The sequence below is a fragment of the Oncorhynchus clarkii genome, unplaced genomic scaffold, assembly GCF_045791955.1.
Source record: "Oncorhynchus clarkii lewisi isolate Uvic-CL-2024 unplaced genomic scaffold, UVic_Ocla_1.0 unplaced_contig_8549_pilon_pilon, whole genome shotgun sequence".
Taxonomy (NCBI): domain Eukaryota; kingdom Metazoa; phylum Chordata; class Actinopteri; order Salmoniformes; family Salmonidae; genus Oncorhynchus; species Oncorhynchus clarkii.
In genome coordinates this window covers 218,486-237,816 of record NW_027261136.1, presented here as the reverse complement: position 1 = coordinate 237,816, position 19,331 = coordinate 218,486, and the positions used below count along the sequence as shown (strand labels likewise).

The 19,331-nt window shown below is 40.2% G+C and overlaps 1 protein-coding gene across 1 annotated transcript in view; it reads right to left on the bottom strand.

The window, feature by feature from the left end:
• Positions 1–19,331, bottom strand: part of LOC139405168 (NLR family CARD domain-containing protein 3-like) — a 457,948-nt gene that overhangs the window by 268,396 nt on the left and 170,221 nt on the right. The window contains exon 3 of the mRNA XM_071147586.1: positions 2,827–3,053. Coding sequence (XP_071003687.1) covers positions 2,827–3,053 — 227 coding nt within the window. The remainder of the gene's footprint in view (positions 1–2,826; positions 3,054–19,331) is intronic.

The window sequence follows — 19,331 nt, the reverse complement described above, 5'->3', positions numbered from 1 at the left end:
GTCTTCTGGCTGTCTAAATTGGCCACATCTTGAAAAAGAGGACAGGGACATTCATTTTAGTTAGGTGGTATACCTTTTTCTGAAAGCAAATATGGTAAACCATGACCAGAAAAGGTTTAAGGTTTAGCAATGTGGGTCACCACAACGTGTATCCAGGTGAACGGTGATCACGGTCACCAAGTAGCTGTAACCCTGTTAGTAATAAGGAACCTCAAGTCAGCGTTCAAGCTTACACTACCTGAGCTCCTATAAAGGGTTCTATATATATTCTATATATACTGCATACTCAGACACTACCTGACCTCCTATAAAGGGTTCTATATATATTCTATATATACTGTATACTCAGACACTTCCTAACCTCCTATAAAGGGTTCTATATATATTCTATATATACTGTATACTCAGACACTTCCTAACCTCCTATAAAGGGTTCTATATATATTCTATATATACTGTATACTCAGACACTTCCTAACCTCCTATAAAGGGTTCTATATATACTGTATACTCAGACACTTCCTGACCTCCTATAAAGGGTTCTATATATATTCTATATATACTGTATACTCAGACACTTCCTAACCTCCTATAAAGGGTTATATATATAGTCTATATATACTGTATACTCAGACACTTCCTAACCTCCTATAAAGGGTTCTATATATATTATATATACACTGTATACTCAGACACTACCTGACCTCCTATAAAGGGTTCTATATATATATTCTATATATACTGTATACTCAGACACTTCCTAACCTCCTATAAAGGGTTCTATATATATTCTATATATACTGTATACTCAGACACTTCCTAACCTCCTATAAAGGCTTCTATATATACTGTATACTCAGACACTTCTTGACCTCCTATAAAGGGTTCAATATATATTCTATATATACTGTATACTCAGACACTTCCTAACCTCCTATAAAGGGTTATATATATAGTCTATATATACTGTATACTCAGACACTTCCTAACCTCCTATAAAGGGTTCTATATATATTATATATACACTGTATACTCAGACACTACCTGACCTCCTATAAAGGGTTCTATATATATATTCTATATATACTGTATACTCAGACACTTCCTAACCTCCTATAAAGGGTTCTATATATATTCTATATATACTGTATACTCAGACACTTCCTAACCTCATATAAAGGCTTCTATATATACTGTATACTCAGACACTTCCTGACCTCCTATAAAGGGTTCTATATATATTCTATATATACTGTATACTCAGACACTTCCTAAACTCCTATAAAGGGTTATATATATAGTCTATATATACTGTATACTCAGACACTTCCTAACCTCCTATAAAGGGTTCTATATATATTATATATACACTGTATACTCAGACACTACCTGACCTCCTATAAAGGGTTCTATATATATATTCTATATATACTGTATACTCAGACACTTCCTAACCTCCTATAAAGGGTTCTATATATATTCTACATATACTGTATACTCAGACACTTCCTAACCTCCTATAAAGGGTTCTATATATACTGTATACTCAGACACTTCCTGACCTCCTATAAAGGGTTCTATATATATTCTATATATACTGTATACTCAGACAATTCCTAACCTCCTATAAAGGGTTATATATATAGTCTATATATACTGTATACTCAGACACTTCCTAACCTCCTATAAAGGGTTCTATATATATTATATATACACTGTATACTCAGACACTACCTGACCTCCTATAAAGGGTTCTATATATATATTCTATATATACTGTATACTCAGACACTTCCTAACCTCCTATAAAGGGTTCTATATATATTCTATATATACTGTATACTCAGACACTTCCTAACCTCCTATAAAGGGTTATATATATAGTCTATATATACTGTATACTCAGACACTTCCTAACCTCCTATAAAGGGTTCTATATATATTATATATACACTGTATACTCAGACACTACCTGACCTCCTATAAAGGGTTCTATATATATATTCTATATATACTGTATACTCAGACACTTCCTAACCTCCTATAAAGGGTTCTATATATATTCTATATATACTGTATACTCAGACACTTCCTAACCTCCTATAAAGGGTTCTATATATATTCTATATATACTGTATACTCAGATACTTCCTAACCTCCTATAAAGGGTTCTATATATATTCTATATATACTGTATACTCAGACACTTCCTAACCTCCTATAAAGGGTTCTATATATATTCTATATATACTGTATACTCAGACACTTCCTAACCTCCTATAAAGGGTTCTATATATATTCTATATATACTGTATACTCAGACACTTCCTAACCTCCTATAAAGGGTTCTATATAGAACTTTAGTGGTTCTGTATATGTAGGAAGATAGAACCCTTTTTGGTTTCAACAGGAGTGAAGAGTGTGTTGATATAACGGATATATTGTCAGAATTCAGCTTGTAACAATGATCAGAATAAAAACTATAAAGTTATGCCTGCCAACATATTAGATAATAATCAAGAGGCTAAATGATTGTGTCATGCTAACATTTTATAGAGGTGTGTGCGTGTGCGTGTGTGTGTGTGTGTGTGTGTGTGCTGGTGAGACAACCACATATCACAGTCTAATATACAGGATACAAACATTCCATTCCAGCTATATAGCGTTTTGCAAAACAAAAATTCATACACAAAAAACTATGAATTAAAATCTTAGAACAACAATATTTTCCAGACAAGGTTCCCCTGAGCAATACTGTCTGATAAATAACAAATGTGTAAAAATGGTGGAAACACATTTTAGAAACAAACAACATTGTAATCTCACCTCTTAGCTTTGGTGTCATGTTCCCCAGAGAGTCTCATTTTAGAGGCAGGGCCCCCCTCCTCTCTCTCCCCAGAGAGTCTCATTTTAGAGGCAGGGCCCCCCTCCTCTCTCTCCCCAGAGAGACTCATTTTAGAGGCAGGGCCCCCTTCCTTTCTCTCCCCAGAGAGTCTCATTTTAGAGGCAGGGCCCCCCTCCTTTCTCGCTCCAGAGAGACTCATTTTAGAGCACTGACCCCTAAACAGAGATCCAACATGTTGGTTGTGGTTAACACAGTGACAACTAAACAGAGATCCAACATGTTGGTTGTGGTTAACACAGTGACAACTAAACAGAGATCCAACATGTTGGTTGTGGTTAATACAGTGACAACTAAACAGAGATCCAACATGTTGGTTGTGGTTAACACAGTGACAACTAAACAGAGATCCAACATGTTGGTTGTGGTTAACACAGTGACAACTAAACAGAGATCCAACATGTTGGTTGTGGTTAACACAGTGACAACTAAACAGAGATCCAACATGTTGGTTGTGGTTAACACAGTAATTCTTGAAGGTCAGATGTTCTCTTTTATTCATTATCTCTTAGAAATAAAACATTTACTAACAGACACATTCAAACAGTCAGGGGATTTAATGCATCACATGAATATGTAGTCGTGATTTATATTTTTCACATTTTGTCCATAATGATAATAATAATAATATAATACAATAATAATAACGATATAATATATAATAACATTAATAATAATGTCTCACTTTCTCTTTTAATAATTTCTCTCATTCTAGTGTGTTGCTTTGTTCAACAGGTATGATATTATGATGCTGTTACTGAATTCAGTTCATAATATTGATGTTAAGAAAAGTCTGTTCAGTGGTTTCATACCAAATTACACAGGAAGCAGGAGCTCATTGGAATTTAGAAAACAACAAATGTTCTGATATTCTGAAAGACGACTTACAATTTATACATAAAAAATATACTAAAATATACTATATATACTAAATATATACTAAATATATACTATATACTAAATATACTAAAATAACCTCAATATACGAATATATGAACCACATGTTATAATGTGACTTGACTACACCCAGTTAGCTATATGAACAACATGTTATAATGTGACTTGACTACACCCAGTTAGCTATATGAACAACATGTTATAATGTGACTTGACTACACCCAGTTAGCTATATGAACAACATGTTATAATGTGACTTGACTACACCCAGTTAGCTATATGAACAACATGTTATAATGTGACTTGACTACACCCAGTTAGGTATATGAACAACATGTTATAATGTGACTTGACTACACCCAGTTAGGTATATGAACAACATGTTATAATGTGACTTGACTACACCCAGTTAGCTATATGAACAACATGTTATAATGTGACTTGACTACACCCAGTTAGCTATATGAACAACATGTTATAATGTGACTTGACTACACCCAGTTAGCTATATGAACAACATGTTTTAATGTGACTTGACTACACCCAGTTAGCTATATGAACAACATGTTATAATGTGACTTGACTACACCCAGTTAGCTATATGAACAACATGTTATAATGTGACTTGACTACACCCAGTTAGCTATATGAACAACATGTTATAATGTGACTTGACTACACCCAGTTAGCTATATGAACAACATGTTATAATGTGACTTGACTACACCCAGTTAGCTATATGAACAACATGTTATAATGTGACTTGACTACACCCAGTTAGCTATATGAACAACATGTTATAATGTGACTTGACTACACCCAGTTAGCTATATGAACAACATGTTTTTGAATATGACTTGACTACACCCAGTTAGCTATATGAACAACATGTTATAATGTGACTTGACTACACCCAGTTAGCTATATGAACAACATGTTTTAATGTGACTTGACTACACCCAGTTAGCTATATGAACAACATGTTATAATGTGACTTGACTACACCCAGTTAGCTATATGAACAACATGTTATAATGTGACTTGACTACACCCAGTTAGCTATATGAACAACATGTTTTAATGTGACTTGACTACACCCAGTTAGCTATATAAACAACATGTTATAATGTGACTTGACTACACCCAGTTAGCTATATGAACAACATGTTATAATGTGACTTGACTACACCCAGTTAGCTATATGAACAACATGTTATAATGTGACTTGACTACACCCAGTTAGCTATATGAACAACATGTTATAATGTGACTTGACTACACCCAGTTAGCTATATGAACAACATGTTATAATGTGACTTGACTACACCCAGTTAGCTATATGAACAACATGTTTTAATGTGACTTGACTACACCCAGTTAGCTATATGAACAACATGTTATAATGTGACTTGACTACACCCAGTTAGCTATATGAACAACATGTTATAATGTGACTTGACTACACCCAGTTAGCTATATGAACAACATGTTATAATGTGACTTGACTACACCCAGTTAGCTATATGAACAACATGTTTTAATGTGACTTGACTACACCCAGTTAGCTATATAAACAACATGTTATAATGTGACTTGACTACACCCAGTTAGCTATATGAACAACATGTTATAATGTGACTTGACTACACCCAGTTAGCTATATGAACAACATGTTATAATGTGACTTGACTACACCCAGTTAGCTATATGAACAACATGTTATAATGTGACTTGACTACACCCAGTTAGCTCCATTTAGTATGATTGAACTGTCACGTAGCTGTCCCAGGTGAAATGGACTGTTACATCTGAGTGTTTTCCTGTCATTCACTATACTAAAAAAACACCAGACATTTAATGTCTCTACTGTTAGGAGTGTTATACTGTCATTCACTATACTAACATTACACCAGACATTTAATGTCTCTACACACTTTACAATAATCCCTGGGAAGAGTCTTACCTTGTAGCCTGAATTCACAACCAGAACATGTCAAGTCATTGAGATATTTTCCATTGTGCTGAGAGAGAACCTTCCTGATGACAAGTGTCTCTGTATCTGTGTTCTAGGTTCAGTTGATCTTTGGATGTAATAATATCTGGTCAAAGTCTAGTGACACAACACCATAGTATATCATAACCATAACAGCAGTTGGCCAGTAAAGGCCATGGAATACTTTAAAACAGGGTTCGTCAACTAGGTTTGGCTTCAGGACAATTGTTTTCTGAGTTAAAGTCGGTGGGTCAGAACATAATTAGCATATAATATTAGCACAATGAATAGGTCTACACTACAAATGGACATAATTAACATATAATATTTGCATATAATATTTGCACAGTGAATAGGTCTACACTACAAATTTAACGACATGTTTAATATATTTGATTAGTACACAATACATTCATTCATTTCATTGACAAAATATAATTTTGATCAGATTTAGTTTATAAAATCACCAATATCTCTATTAAATTATAATGTTTTGTTTATTTCTCTGTGTTGATTGGTGGGTAAAAACAGGTCTATCAAATCAAATCAAATTTATTTATATAGCCCTTCGTACATCAGCTGATATCTCAAAGTGCTGTACAGAAACCCAGCCTAAAACCCCAAACAGCAAGCAATGCAGGTTGGCATTGAAGAAGCACGGTGGCTAGGAAAAACTCCCTAGAAAGGCCAAAACCTAGGAAGAAACCTAGAGAGGAACCAGGCTATGTGGGGTGGCCAGTCTTCTTCTGGCTGTGCCGGGTGGAGATTATAACAGAACATGGCCAAGATGTTCAAATGTTCATAAATGACCAGCATGGTCCAATAATAATAAGGCAGAACAGTTGAAACTGGAGCAGCAGCACGGCCAGGTGGACTGGGGACAGCAAGGAGTCATCATGTCAGGTAGTCCTGAGGCATGGTCCTAGGGCTCAGGTCCTCCGAGAGAGAGAAAGAAAGAGAGAAAGAGAGAATTAGAGAGCGCAAACTTAAATTCACACAGGACACCGAATAGGACAGGAGAAATACTCCAGATATAACAAATTGACCCTAGCCCCCCAACACATAAACTACTGCAGCATAAATACTGGAGGCTGAGACAGGAGGGGTCAGGAGACACTGTGTCTATGTAGCCTACTGTAGTCTACACTACTTTATTAATGGGTAAAACAGGTCTATGTGCCCTACTGTAGTCTACACTACTTTATTAATGGGTAAAACAGGTCTATGTAGCCTACTGTAGTCTACACTACTGAATTAATGGGTAAAACAGGTCTATGTAGCCTACTGTAGTCTACACTACTTTATTAATGGAGTAAAACAGGTCTATGTAGCCTATTGTAGTCTACACTACTTTACTAATGGGTAAAACAGGTCTATGTAGCCTACTGTAGTCTACACTACTTTATTAATGGGTAAAACAGGTCTATGTAGCCTACTGTAGTCTACACTACTTTACCAATGGGTAAAACAGGTCTATGTAGCCTACTGTAGTCTACACTACTTTATTAATGGGGTAAAACAGGTCTATGTAGCCTACTGTAGTCTACACTACTTTATTAACAACCCTAGCTCACGAATTGGATGAGAACTGTGGGGTCGATATTTCTCTAACAAATTGGTTTGACAGTGTGCTTTGGAAATTGAAAAATGTCATTATCACTGTGTTGTGGGCAACCTTCACCTGTATGAGTGTTTTGGTTCTGTGTGGGGTTTGTTTGGTACCTTGTGTGACAGTTTTGCTTATCAAGACTCTGGAAAGGTCGGTAGGGCAACAGATGGTGATGAGGTATGGACCGATTTCGAGCGCTGGTCTGTGTGATGACGAGTTCGAGCTTCAAGGGCTAGCAGAGGATTCCGTTTCTTTCAGCTATGAGGAGCCAGTGTTGGATGAGACTGTTATTTTTGAGGGATAAGAACGTATTTTTATAAAGCTTGTAATAAAAACCCTAACGGAAGTGCTACAATTGGATTTAGACCGATAACAGTCATGAATGAATATCTGATGTACATTATATTCCCTTGTATTAATTAGGATTATTTGTTATGTTACCTTGTAGGATATTAGTTTCAGGATGTATCATCTAGTCATTTAAGGGTGGATTGATAAGGAAATGTGTTTTAATAAATGATTAGAATGTTACCATCCTGAAACCATAGGTCTGATACCATGTGATCGTATGAAACCATAGGTCTGATACCATGTGATTGTATGAAACCATAGGTCTGATACCATGTGATCGTATGAAACCATAGGTCTGATACCATGTGATCGTATGAAACCATAGGTCTGATACCATGTGATCGTATGAAACCATAGGTCTGATACCATGTGATCGTATGAAACCATAGGTCTGATACCATGTGATCGTATGAAACCATAGGTCTGATACCATGTGATCGTATGAAACCATAGGTCTGATACCATGTGATCGTATGAAACCATAGGTCTGATACCATGTGATCGTATGAAACCATAGGTCTGATACCATGTGATCGTATGAAACCATAGGTCTGATACCATGTGATCGTATGAAACCATAGGTCTGATACCATGTGATCGTATGAAACCATAGGTCTGATACCATGTGGTTGTATGAACTTAATTTGAATCATTAGATTATTATAACACATGTGTGTAAGTGTTAGACTCATTCGATGATTTTGTTATAAAACTGTGTGGTTTTAGTCAGAATCAACGTTTGGGAACAATGTGTCTAGTGTTTTGAGAACAGACTATCTGTCTGAGCCAGATCCGGGGAGACCTTGCCAGGGACACTGAGAACTTCCCAGTCCCAGGTCTCTCCCTATCTTATTGTTGTGTGAGGGACTCTCCCTATCTTATTGTTGTGTGAGGGACTCTCCCTATCTTATTGTTGTGTGAGGGTCTCTCCCTATCTTATTGTTGTGTGAGGGACTCTCCCTATCTTATTGTTGTGTGAGGGTCTCTCTCTATCTTATTGTTGTGTGAGGGACTCTCCCTATCTTATTGTTGTGTGAGGGACTCTCCCTATCTTATTGTTGTGTGAGGGACTCTCCCTATCTTATTGTTGTGTGAGGGTCTCTCCCTATCTTATTGTTGTGTGAGGGACTCTCCCTATCTTATTGTTGTGTGAGGGACTCTCCCTATCTTATTGTTGTGTGAGGGACTCTCTCTATCTTATTGTTGTGTGAGGGACTCTCCCTATCTTATTGTTGTGTGAGGGACTCTCCCTATCTTATTGTTGTGTGAGGGACTCTCCCTATCTTATTGTTGTGTGAGGGACTCTCCCCATCTTATTGTTGTGTGAGGGACTCTCCCTATCTTATTGTTGTGTGAGGGACTCTCCCTATCTTATTGTTGTGTCAGGGACTCTCCCTATCTTAGTGTTGTGTGAGGGTCTCTCACTATCTTATTGTTGTGTGAGGGACTCTCCGTATCTTATTGTTGTGTGAGGGACTCTCCCTATCTTATTGTTGTGTGAGGGACTCTCCCTATCTTATTGTTGTGTGAGGGACTCTCCCCATCTTATTGTTGTGTGAGGGACTCTCCCTATCTTATTGTTGTGTGAGGGACTCTCCCTATCTTATTATTGTGTGAGGGACTCTCCCTATCTTATTGTTGTGTGAGGGACTCTCCCTATCTTATTGTTGTGTGAGGGACTCTCCCTATCTTATTGTTGTGTGAGGGTCTCTCCCTATCTTATTGTTGTGTGAGGGACTCTCCCTATCTTATTGTTGTGTCAGGGACTCTCCCTATCTTATTGTTGTGTGAGGGACTCTCCCCATCTTATTGTTGTGTGAGGGAGTCTCCCTATCTTATTGTTGCGTGAGGGACTCTCCCTATCTTATTGTTGCGTGAGGGACTCTCCCTATCTTATTGTTGCGTGAGGGTCTCTCCCTATCTTATTGTTGCGTGAGGGTCTCTCCCTATCTTATTGTTGCGTGAGGGTCTCTCCCTATCTTGTTGTTGTGTGAGGGACTCTCCCTATCTTATTGTTGTGTGAGGGTCTCTCCCTATCATATTGTTGTGTGAGGGTCTCTCCCTATCTTATTGTTGTGTGAGGGACTATCCCTATCTTATTGTTGTGTGAGGGACTCTCCCTATCTTATTGTTGTGTGAGGGACTCTCCCTATCTTATTGTTGTGTGAGGGTCTCTCCCTATCTTATTGTTGTGTGAGGGTCTCTCCCTATCTTATTGTTGTGTGAGGGACTCTCCCTATCTTATTGTTGTTTGAGGGACTCTCCCTATCTTGTTGTTGTGTGAGGGTCTCTCCCTATCTTATTGTTGTGTGAGGGTCTCTCCCTATCTTGTTGTTGTGTGAGGGTCTCTCCCTATGGTATTGTTGTGTGAGGGTCTCTCCCTATCTTATTGTTGTGTGAGGGTCTCTCCCTATCTTAGTGTTGTGTGAGGGTCTCTCACTATCTTATTGTTGTGTGAGGGACTCTCCCTATCTTATTGTTGTGTGAGGGACTCTCCCCATCTTATTGTTGTGTGAGGGACTCTCCCTATCTTATTGTTGTGTGAGGGACTCTCCCCATCTTATTGTTATGTGAGGGACTCTCCCTATCTTATTGTTGCGTGAGGGTCTCTCCCTATCTTATTGTTGCGTGAGGGTCTCTCCCTATCTTATTGTTGCGTGAGGGTCTCTCCCTATCTTGTTGTTGTGTGAGGGACTCTCCCTATCTTATTGTTGTGTGAGGGTCTCTCCCTATCTTATTGTTGTGTGAGGGTCTCTCCCTATCTTATTGTTGTGTGAGGGACTATCCCTATCTTATTGTTGTGTGAGGGACTCTCCCTATCTTATTGTTGTGTGAGGGACTCTCCCTATCTTATTGTTGTGTGAGGGTCTCTCCCTATCTTATTGTTGTGTGAGGGTCTCTCCCTATCTTATTGTTGTGTGAGGGACTCTCCCTATCTTATTGTTGTTTGAGGGACTCTCCCTATCTTATTGTTGTGTGAGGGTCTCTCCCTATCTTGTTGTTGTGTGAGGGTCTCTCCCTATCTTATTGTTGTGTGAGGGTCTCTCCCTATCTTATTGTTGTGTGAGGGTCTCTCCCTATCTTATTGTTGTGTGAGGGACTATCCCTATCTTATTGTTGTGTGAGGGACTCTCCCTATCTTATTGTTGTGTGAGGGACTCTCCCTATCTTATTGTTGTGTGAGGGTCTCTCCCTATCTTATTGTTGTGTGAGGGTCTCTCCCTATCTTATTGTTGTGTGAGGGACTCTCCCTATCTTATTGTTGTGTCAGGGACTCTCCCTATCTTATTGTTGTTTGAGGGACTCTCCCTATCTTATTGTTGTTTGAGGGACTCTCCCTATCTTATTGTTGTCTCCTTTTGGCAAATATACACTGAGTGTACAAAACATTAAGGTCACCTGCTCTTTCCATGACCTAGACTGACCAGGTGAATCCACTTTAATCAGTGTAGATAAAGGGGAGAAGACAGGTTAAAAAAATATTTTGGAGCCTTGAGACAACTGAGAGATGGATTGTGCCATTCAGAGGGTGAAGACAATAGATTTAAGTGCCTTTAAACGGGGTATGATAGTAGGTGCCAGATGCACCTGTTCATGTCAAGAACTGCAACGCTGCTGGGTTTTCACGCTCAACAGTTTCCAGTGTGTACAAAACAATAACAACACCTTCCTAATATTGAGTTGCAGCTCCCCCCACCGAATACGAAGAATCAACATGATTGTCTAGGCAATAACAAAATCCCATAATTAAAATTGCTCAAACATACAAGTATTTCACACCATTTTAAAGATAAACTTCTTGTTAATCCAACCAGTGTCCAATTTCAGATAGGCTTTACAGCGAAAGCACGACAAACAATTATGTTAGGTCACCGTCAAGTCACAGAAAAACACAACCATTTTTCCAGCCAAAGAGAGGAGTCACAAAATTCAGAAATAGAGAGAATTAATCACTAACCTTTGATGATCTTCATCAGATGACACTCATAGGGCTTCATGTTACACAATACATATATGTTTTGTTTGATAAAGTTCATATTTATATAAAAAAATCTCAGTATACATTGGCACGTTATGTTCAGTAGTTCCAAAAACATCCGGTGATTTTTTAGAGAGCAATATCAATTTACAGAAATACTCATAATAAACGTTGATCAAGATACAAGTGTTATGCATGGAATTTTAGATCCACTTCTCCTGCAACCGCTGTGTCAGATTTCAAAAAAGCATTACGGAAAACGCAAACCATGCAATAATCTGAATACAGCGCTTAGAGACAAAACAAGCCAAAAAGATATCCGCCATATTGTGTAAATATTCACTTACCTTTGATGATCTTCATCAGAATGCACTCCCTGTCACGCCCTGGCCATAGAGGCTTTTATTCTCTATTTTGGTTAGGCCAAGGTGTGACTAGGGTGGGCATTCTATTCTATGTTTTTGTATTTCTTTGTTTTTGGTAGGGTATGGTTCTCAATCAGGGACAGCTGTCTATCGTTGTCTCTGATTGGGAACCATACTTAGGTAGCTCTTGCCCACGGGTTTTGTGGGTAGTTAATTTCTGTTTAGTGTTTTTCACCTTTCAGGACTGTTTTGGTTATTCCCTTTGTTATTTTTGTATTTAGTGTTCAGTGACAATAAACAAATATGACGTACAACGCTGCATCTTGGTCCTCACCTTCTTCCACAGAAAGCCGTTACACTCCCAGGAATCCCAGTTCCACAATAAATGTTTGTTTTGTTCGATAATGTCCATCATTTAAGTCCAAATAGCTTCTTGTGTTAGCACATTTGGTAAACAAATCCAAACTCACGAAGCGAGTTCACCAGTTGCATACAAAGTCCAAAAGTTACGTTACAGTCCATAGAAACATGTCAAATGAAGTGTAGAATCAATCTTTAGGATGTTTTTATCATAAATCTTCAATAATGTTCCAACCGGAGAATTCCTTTGTCTGTAGAAATGCAATGGAAACCAGGTCGCTCTCACATGAACGAGCGGGGCAAAAAAAAGAAGCAATGGAACGCAGCTACAACACATGTGAAATGACCAGCTCGTGGCTCTCTGCCAGACACCTGACTCATTCCCCTCTCATTCGGCCCCACTTCACAGTAGAAGCATCAAACAAGGTTCTAAAGACTGTTGATATCTAGTGGAAGCCTTAGGAAGTGCAACATGATCAATATGATCAATATCCCACTGTATCTTCAATAGGGAATGATTTGAAAAACGACCAACCTCGGATTTCCCACTTCCTGGTTGGATTTTTTTCTCTGCCAAATGAGTTCTGTTATACTCACAGACATCATTCAAACAGTTTTAGAAAGTTCCGAGTGTGCATATATTAGCAACTGGGACTGAGTAGCAGGCAGTTTACTCTGGGCACCTTATTCATCCAAGCTACTCAATACTGACCCCAGCAAAACAATTCCTGACATTTAATTCTAGTAAACATTCCCTGTCTTAGGTCAGTTAGGATCACCACTTTTTTTTAAAGAATGTGAAATGTCAGAATAATAGTAGAGAGAATGATTTATTTCAGCTTTTGTTTCTTTAATCAGAAAAAAAAAACAAAATGTAAGTGTCTATTTAACTAGGCAAGTCAGTTATGAACAAATCATTATTTACATTGACGGCCTACCCCGGAGGGGTATGTGCATCATGGGACTCAGGGCCAGATGTGATGCAGCCTGGATTTGAACCAGGGACTGTAGTGGTGCCTCTTGCACTGAAATGTAGTGCCTTAGACCACTGCACAACTCAGGAGCCCAGTGTGTGTGTGTGTGCGTGTTTGTGTTTGTGTTTGTGTTTGTGTGTGTGTGTGTGTGTCCTTTGTATCTGCACCACTTAAGGGAAGGGTGAGCAGTGTGGTTAGGTTAGGATTAAAATCAAATTGTATTACTTTGTGCCTGTTCCAGTTAGTGACCACTATGCTGAACTGCCTCCAGGGCAAGATTCATGACAATAAATGCCAATCTGCCTCCCAGTCACCCCCTCCTTATCTTTACAAGGCTGCAGAACATACAAGTTAGTGATGTGGGGGTTCTCTAATAACACTCAGTCCCCAGGTGGGTAGATGACAGGTTGAATAAAGATAATCTAGTGATGTGGGGGTTCTCTAATAACCCTCAGTCCCCAGGTGGGTAGATGGCAGGTTGAATAAAGATAATCTAGGGATGTGGGGGTTCTCTCATAACCCTCAGTCCCCAGGTGGGTAGATGGCAGGTTGTATAAAGAGAAGCTAGTGATGTGGGGGTTCCCTCATAACCCTCAGTCCCCAGGTGGGTAGATGGCAGGTTGTATAAAGAGAAGCTGGTGATGTGGGGGTTCTCTCATAACCCTCAGTCCCCAGGTGGGTAGATGGCAGGTTGAATAAAGAGAAGCTAGTGATGTGGGGGTTCTCTCATAACCCTCAGTCCCCAGGTGGGTAGATGGCAGGTTGTATAAAGAGAAGCTAGTGATGTGGGGGTTCTCTCATAACCCTCAGTCCCCAGGTGGGTAGATGGCAGGTTGAATAAAGAGAAAACAATAGGTTACATAAAACAGTACATATATGTACAGTTGATATTGGAAGTGTATACATACTTTAGCCAAATACATTTAAAGTCAGTGTTTCACAATTCCTGACATTTAATTCTAGTAAACATTCCCTGTCTTAGGTCAGGTAGGATCACCACTTTATTTTAAGAATGTGAAATGTCAGAATAATAGTAGAGAAAATTATTTATTTCAGCTTTTATTTCTTTCATCACATTCCCAGTGGGTCAGAAGTTTACATAAACTCAATTAGTATTTAGTAGTATTGCCTTTAAATTGTTTAAACTTGGGACATATGTTTCGGGTAGCCTTCCACAAGCTTCCCATAATAAGTTGCATTTTGGCCCATTCCTCCTGACAGAGCTGGTGTAACTGAGTCAGGTTTGTAGGCCTCCTTGCTCGCACACACTTTTTCAGTTCTCCCCACACATTTTCTATGGAATTGAGGTCAGGGCTTTGTGATGGGCACTCCAATACTTGACTTTGTTGCCCTTAAGCCATTTTGCTTGGGGTCATTGTCTATTTGGAAGACCCATTTGCACCAACCTTTAACTTCCTGACTGATGTCTTGAGATGTTGCTTCAATATACCCACATACTTTTCTTCCTCATGAAGCCATCTATTTTGTGAAGTGCACCAGTCCCTTCTGCAGCAAAGAACCCCTACAACATGATGCTGCCACCCCCGTGCTTCATGTTTGGGATGGTGTTCTTCAGCTTGCAAGCCACCCCCTTTTTCTTCCAAACATAACAATGGTCATTATGGCAAAATAGTTATATTTTTGTTTCATCAGACCACAGGACATTTCTCCAAAATGTACGATATTTGTCCTCATGTGCAGATGAAAACCGTAGTCTGGCTTTTCTATAGTGGTTTTGGAGCAGTGGCTTCTTCCTTGCTGAGTGGCCTTTCAGGTTATGTCGATATAGGACCCGTTTTACTGCGGATATAGATACTTTTGTACCTGTTTCCTCCAGCATCTTCACAAGGTCCTTTGCTGTTGTTCTAGGATTGATTTGTACTTTTCACACCAAAGTACGTTCCTCTCTAGGAGACAGAACGCGTCTCCTTCCTGAGCAATATGACGGCTTCGCGGCTGCGTGGTCCAATGGTGTTTATACTTGGTGTTGCGTACCTTTGTTTACACTGATGGCCGTGGTTCCTTCACGCGTTTGGAAATTGCTCCCAAGGATGAACCAGACTTGTGGAGGTTTACCATTTTTTTCCTGAGGTCTTGGCTGATTTCTTTTGATTTTCCCATGATGTCAAGCAACTAGCTGACTTTGAAGGTAGGCCTTGAAATACATCCACGGGTACACCTCCAATTGACTCAAATGATGTTAATTAGCCTATCAGAAGCTTCTAAATCCATGACATAATTTTCTGGAATTTTCCCAAGCTGTTTAAAGGCACAGTCGACTAAGTGTATGTGTTACGATTTACTAGGAGTGGTGGGTGGAATCAGGCGCAGAGAGCAGGGTTCAGTAGATTGTCAAATGTATTCTCCGGCGCATCAAAACGCTCACGCCGACACACAGGTCACAATACAATATACCAAATATCCCAAACAACAGGACCAAAATAGTCCGGAGAATACATACACGAAAAAAACACCATCCAACAGAGTAACAAAAAACAAGCCCGCACAAATACCCAGTGGGCCTTAAATAGAAACAAACACTAACTCAGAACAGGTGTTATAGGTGCCCCTTATTGGTGTCACTTTCTAAATACACTTCAATCAGTGTAGATGAAGGAGAGGAGATAAATAGACTACAACCAAACACTAACTCAAAACAGGTGTACCCAATTCAACCCAATAAACAGAAACAAGCGGAAAGGGAATCGATGGCAGCTAATAGGCCGGCGACGACGACCGCCGAGCGCCGCCCGAACAGGAAGAGGCACCATCCTCGGCGAGAATCGTGACAGTATGTACACTTCTGGCCCACTGGAATTGTGATACAGTAAATTAGAAGTGAAATAATCTGTCATTAAACAATTGTTGGAAAAATGCACAAAGTAGATGTCCTAACCGACTTGCCAAAACTATAGATTGATAACATGAAATTTGTGGCGTAGTTGAAAAATGAGTTTTACTGACTCCAACCTAAGTGTATGTAAACTTCCGACTTCAACTGTATAAGCCTACTCACAATCCATACGCACATGGACTTGATGTACACCTAGAACTAAATATGTAATTTAATTATAGGTTGGCCTTTTTCTCTTATTCCAGGCTTCATCAAACAAATTGGCTTGAATATAGAATGGACAAAACAACGTTCAGGTTTTCCTCTTCGATCAGCCAAATAATGCCAGGGTTCTCCCAGGCCCTCCCACCTAGTGGGCTGTCTGGAATAGAAACACCTGTATATATAGTAATGCCAGGGTTCTCCCAGGCCCTCCCACCTAGTGGGCTGTCTGGAATAGAAACACCTGTATATAGAATAATGCCAGGGTTCTCCCAGGCCCTCCCACCTAGTGGGCTGTCTGGAATAGAAACACCTGTATATAGAATAATGCCAGGGTTCTCCCAGGCCCTCCCACCTAGTGGGCTGTCTGGAATAGAAACACCTGTTTATATACTAATGCCAGGGTTCTCCCAAGCCCTCCCACCTAGTGGGCTGTCTGGAATAGAAACACCTGTATATAGAATAATGCCAGGGTTCTCCCAGGCCATCCCACCTAGTGGGCTGTCTGGAAAAGAAACACCTGTATATAGAATAATGCCAGGGTTCTCCCAGGCCCTCCCACCTAGTGGGCTGTCTGGAATAGAAACGCCTGTATACCGTCTTTTAAAGGCCAATAGAGTATTGAGTGAATTTCATTCTCTACCTCTTCTTGGTCACGGTAGTTACAAAGTCTCTCCTCTACTATTCTAATACTGTTGACACATGTAGGGGCAATATCCCTGTTCTTACCTGTGTACATAGTGATCTCTAACAGCGGCCTGTTGACACACTGAGGGGCAATATCCCTGTTCTTACCTGTGTACATAGTGATCTCTAATAGCGGCCTGTTGACACACTGAGGGGCAATATCCCTGTTCTTACCTGTGTACATAGTGATCTCTAATAGCGGCCTGTTGACACACTGAGGGGCAATATCCCTGTCCTTACCTGTGTACATAGTGATCTCTAATAGCGGCCTGTTGACACACTGAGGGGCAATATCCCTGTTCTTACCTGTGTACATAGTGATCTCTAATAGCGGCCTGTTGACACACTGAGGGGCAATATCCCTGTCCTTACCTGTGTACATAGTGATCTCTAATAGCTGCCTGTTGACACACTGAGGGGCAATATCCCTGTTCTTACCTGTGTACATAGTGATCTCTAATAGCGGCCTGTTGACACACTGAGGGGCAATATCCCTGTTCTTACCTGTGTACATAGTGATCTCTAATAGCGGCCTGTTGACACACTGAGGGGCAATATCCCTGTTCTTACCTGTGTACATAGTGATCTCTAATAGCGGCCTGTTGACACACTGAGGGGCAATATCCCTGTCCTTACCTGTGTACATAGTGATCTCTAATAGCGGCCTGTTGACACACTGAGGGGCAATATCCCTGTCCTTACCTGTGTACATAGTGATCTCTAATAGCGGCCTGTTGACACACTGAGGGGCAATATCCCTGTCCTTACCTGTGTACATAGTGATCTCTAATAGCGGCCTGTTGACACACTGAGGGGCAATATCCCTGTCCTTACCTGTGTACATAGTGATCTCTAATAGCGGCCTGTTGACACACTGAGGGGCAATATCCCTGTCCTTACCTGTGTACATAGTGATCTCTAATAGCGGCCTGTTGACACACTGAGGGGCAATATCCCTGTTCTTACCTGTGTACATAGTGATCTCTAATAGCGGCCTGTTGACACACTGAGGGGCAATATCCCTGTTCTTACCTGTGTACATAGTGATCTCTAATAGCGGCCTGTTGACACACTGAGGGGCAATATCCCTGTTCTTACCTGTGTACATAGTGATCTCTAATAGCGGCCTGTTGACACACTGAGGGGCAATATCCCTGTCCTTACCTGTGTACATAGTGATCTCTAATAGCGGCCTGTTGACACACTGAGGGCCAATATCCCTGTCCTTACCTGTGTACATAGTGATCTCTAATAGCGGCCTGTTGACACACTGAGGGGCAATATCCCTGTCCTTACCTGTGTACATAGTGATCTCTAATAGCGGCCTGTTGACACACTGAGGGCCAATATCCCTGTCCTTACCTGTATACATAGTGATCTCTAATAGCGGCCTGTTGACACACTGAGGGGCAATATCCCTGTCCTTACCTGTATACATAGTGATCTCTAATAGAGTCAACATGGGCCAGCATCCCTGTGGAACGCTTCAACACCTTGTAGAGTCAACATGGGCCAGCATCCCTGTGAACCCTTTCAACACCTTGTGGAGTCAACATGGGCCAGCATCCCTGTGGAACCCTTTCAACACCTTGTAGAGTCAACATGGGCCAGCATCCCTGTGGAACGCTTTCAACACCTTGTAGAGTCAACATGGGCCAGCATCCCTGTGGAACCCTTTCAACACCTTGTAGAGTCAACATGGGCTAGCATCCCTGTGGAACCCTTTCAACACCTTGTAGAGTCTACATGGGCCAGCATCCCTGTGGAACCCTTTCAACACCTTGTAGAGTCTACATGGGCCAGCATCCCTGTGGAACACTTTCAACACCTTGTAGAGTCCATCCCCCAACGAATTGAGACTGTTCTGAGTGCAAAAGGGGGGGGGCGGGGCAACTCAATATTAGGAAGGCGTTGTTTTTTGTACACTCAGTAGAAACATAATTAGTATAATACAGTCAGGAAGACAGAGAGGTGATCTAGTTAATACAGTCAGGAAGACAGAGTGGTGATCTAGTTACTACAGTCAGGAAGACAGAGAGGTGATCTAGTTACTACAGTCAGGAAGACAGAGAGGTGATCTAGTTAATACAGTCAGGAAGACAGAGAGGTGATCTAGTTACTACAGTCAGGAAGACAGAGAGGGGATCTAGTTACTACAG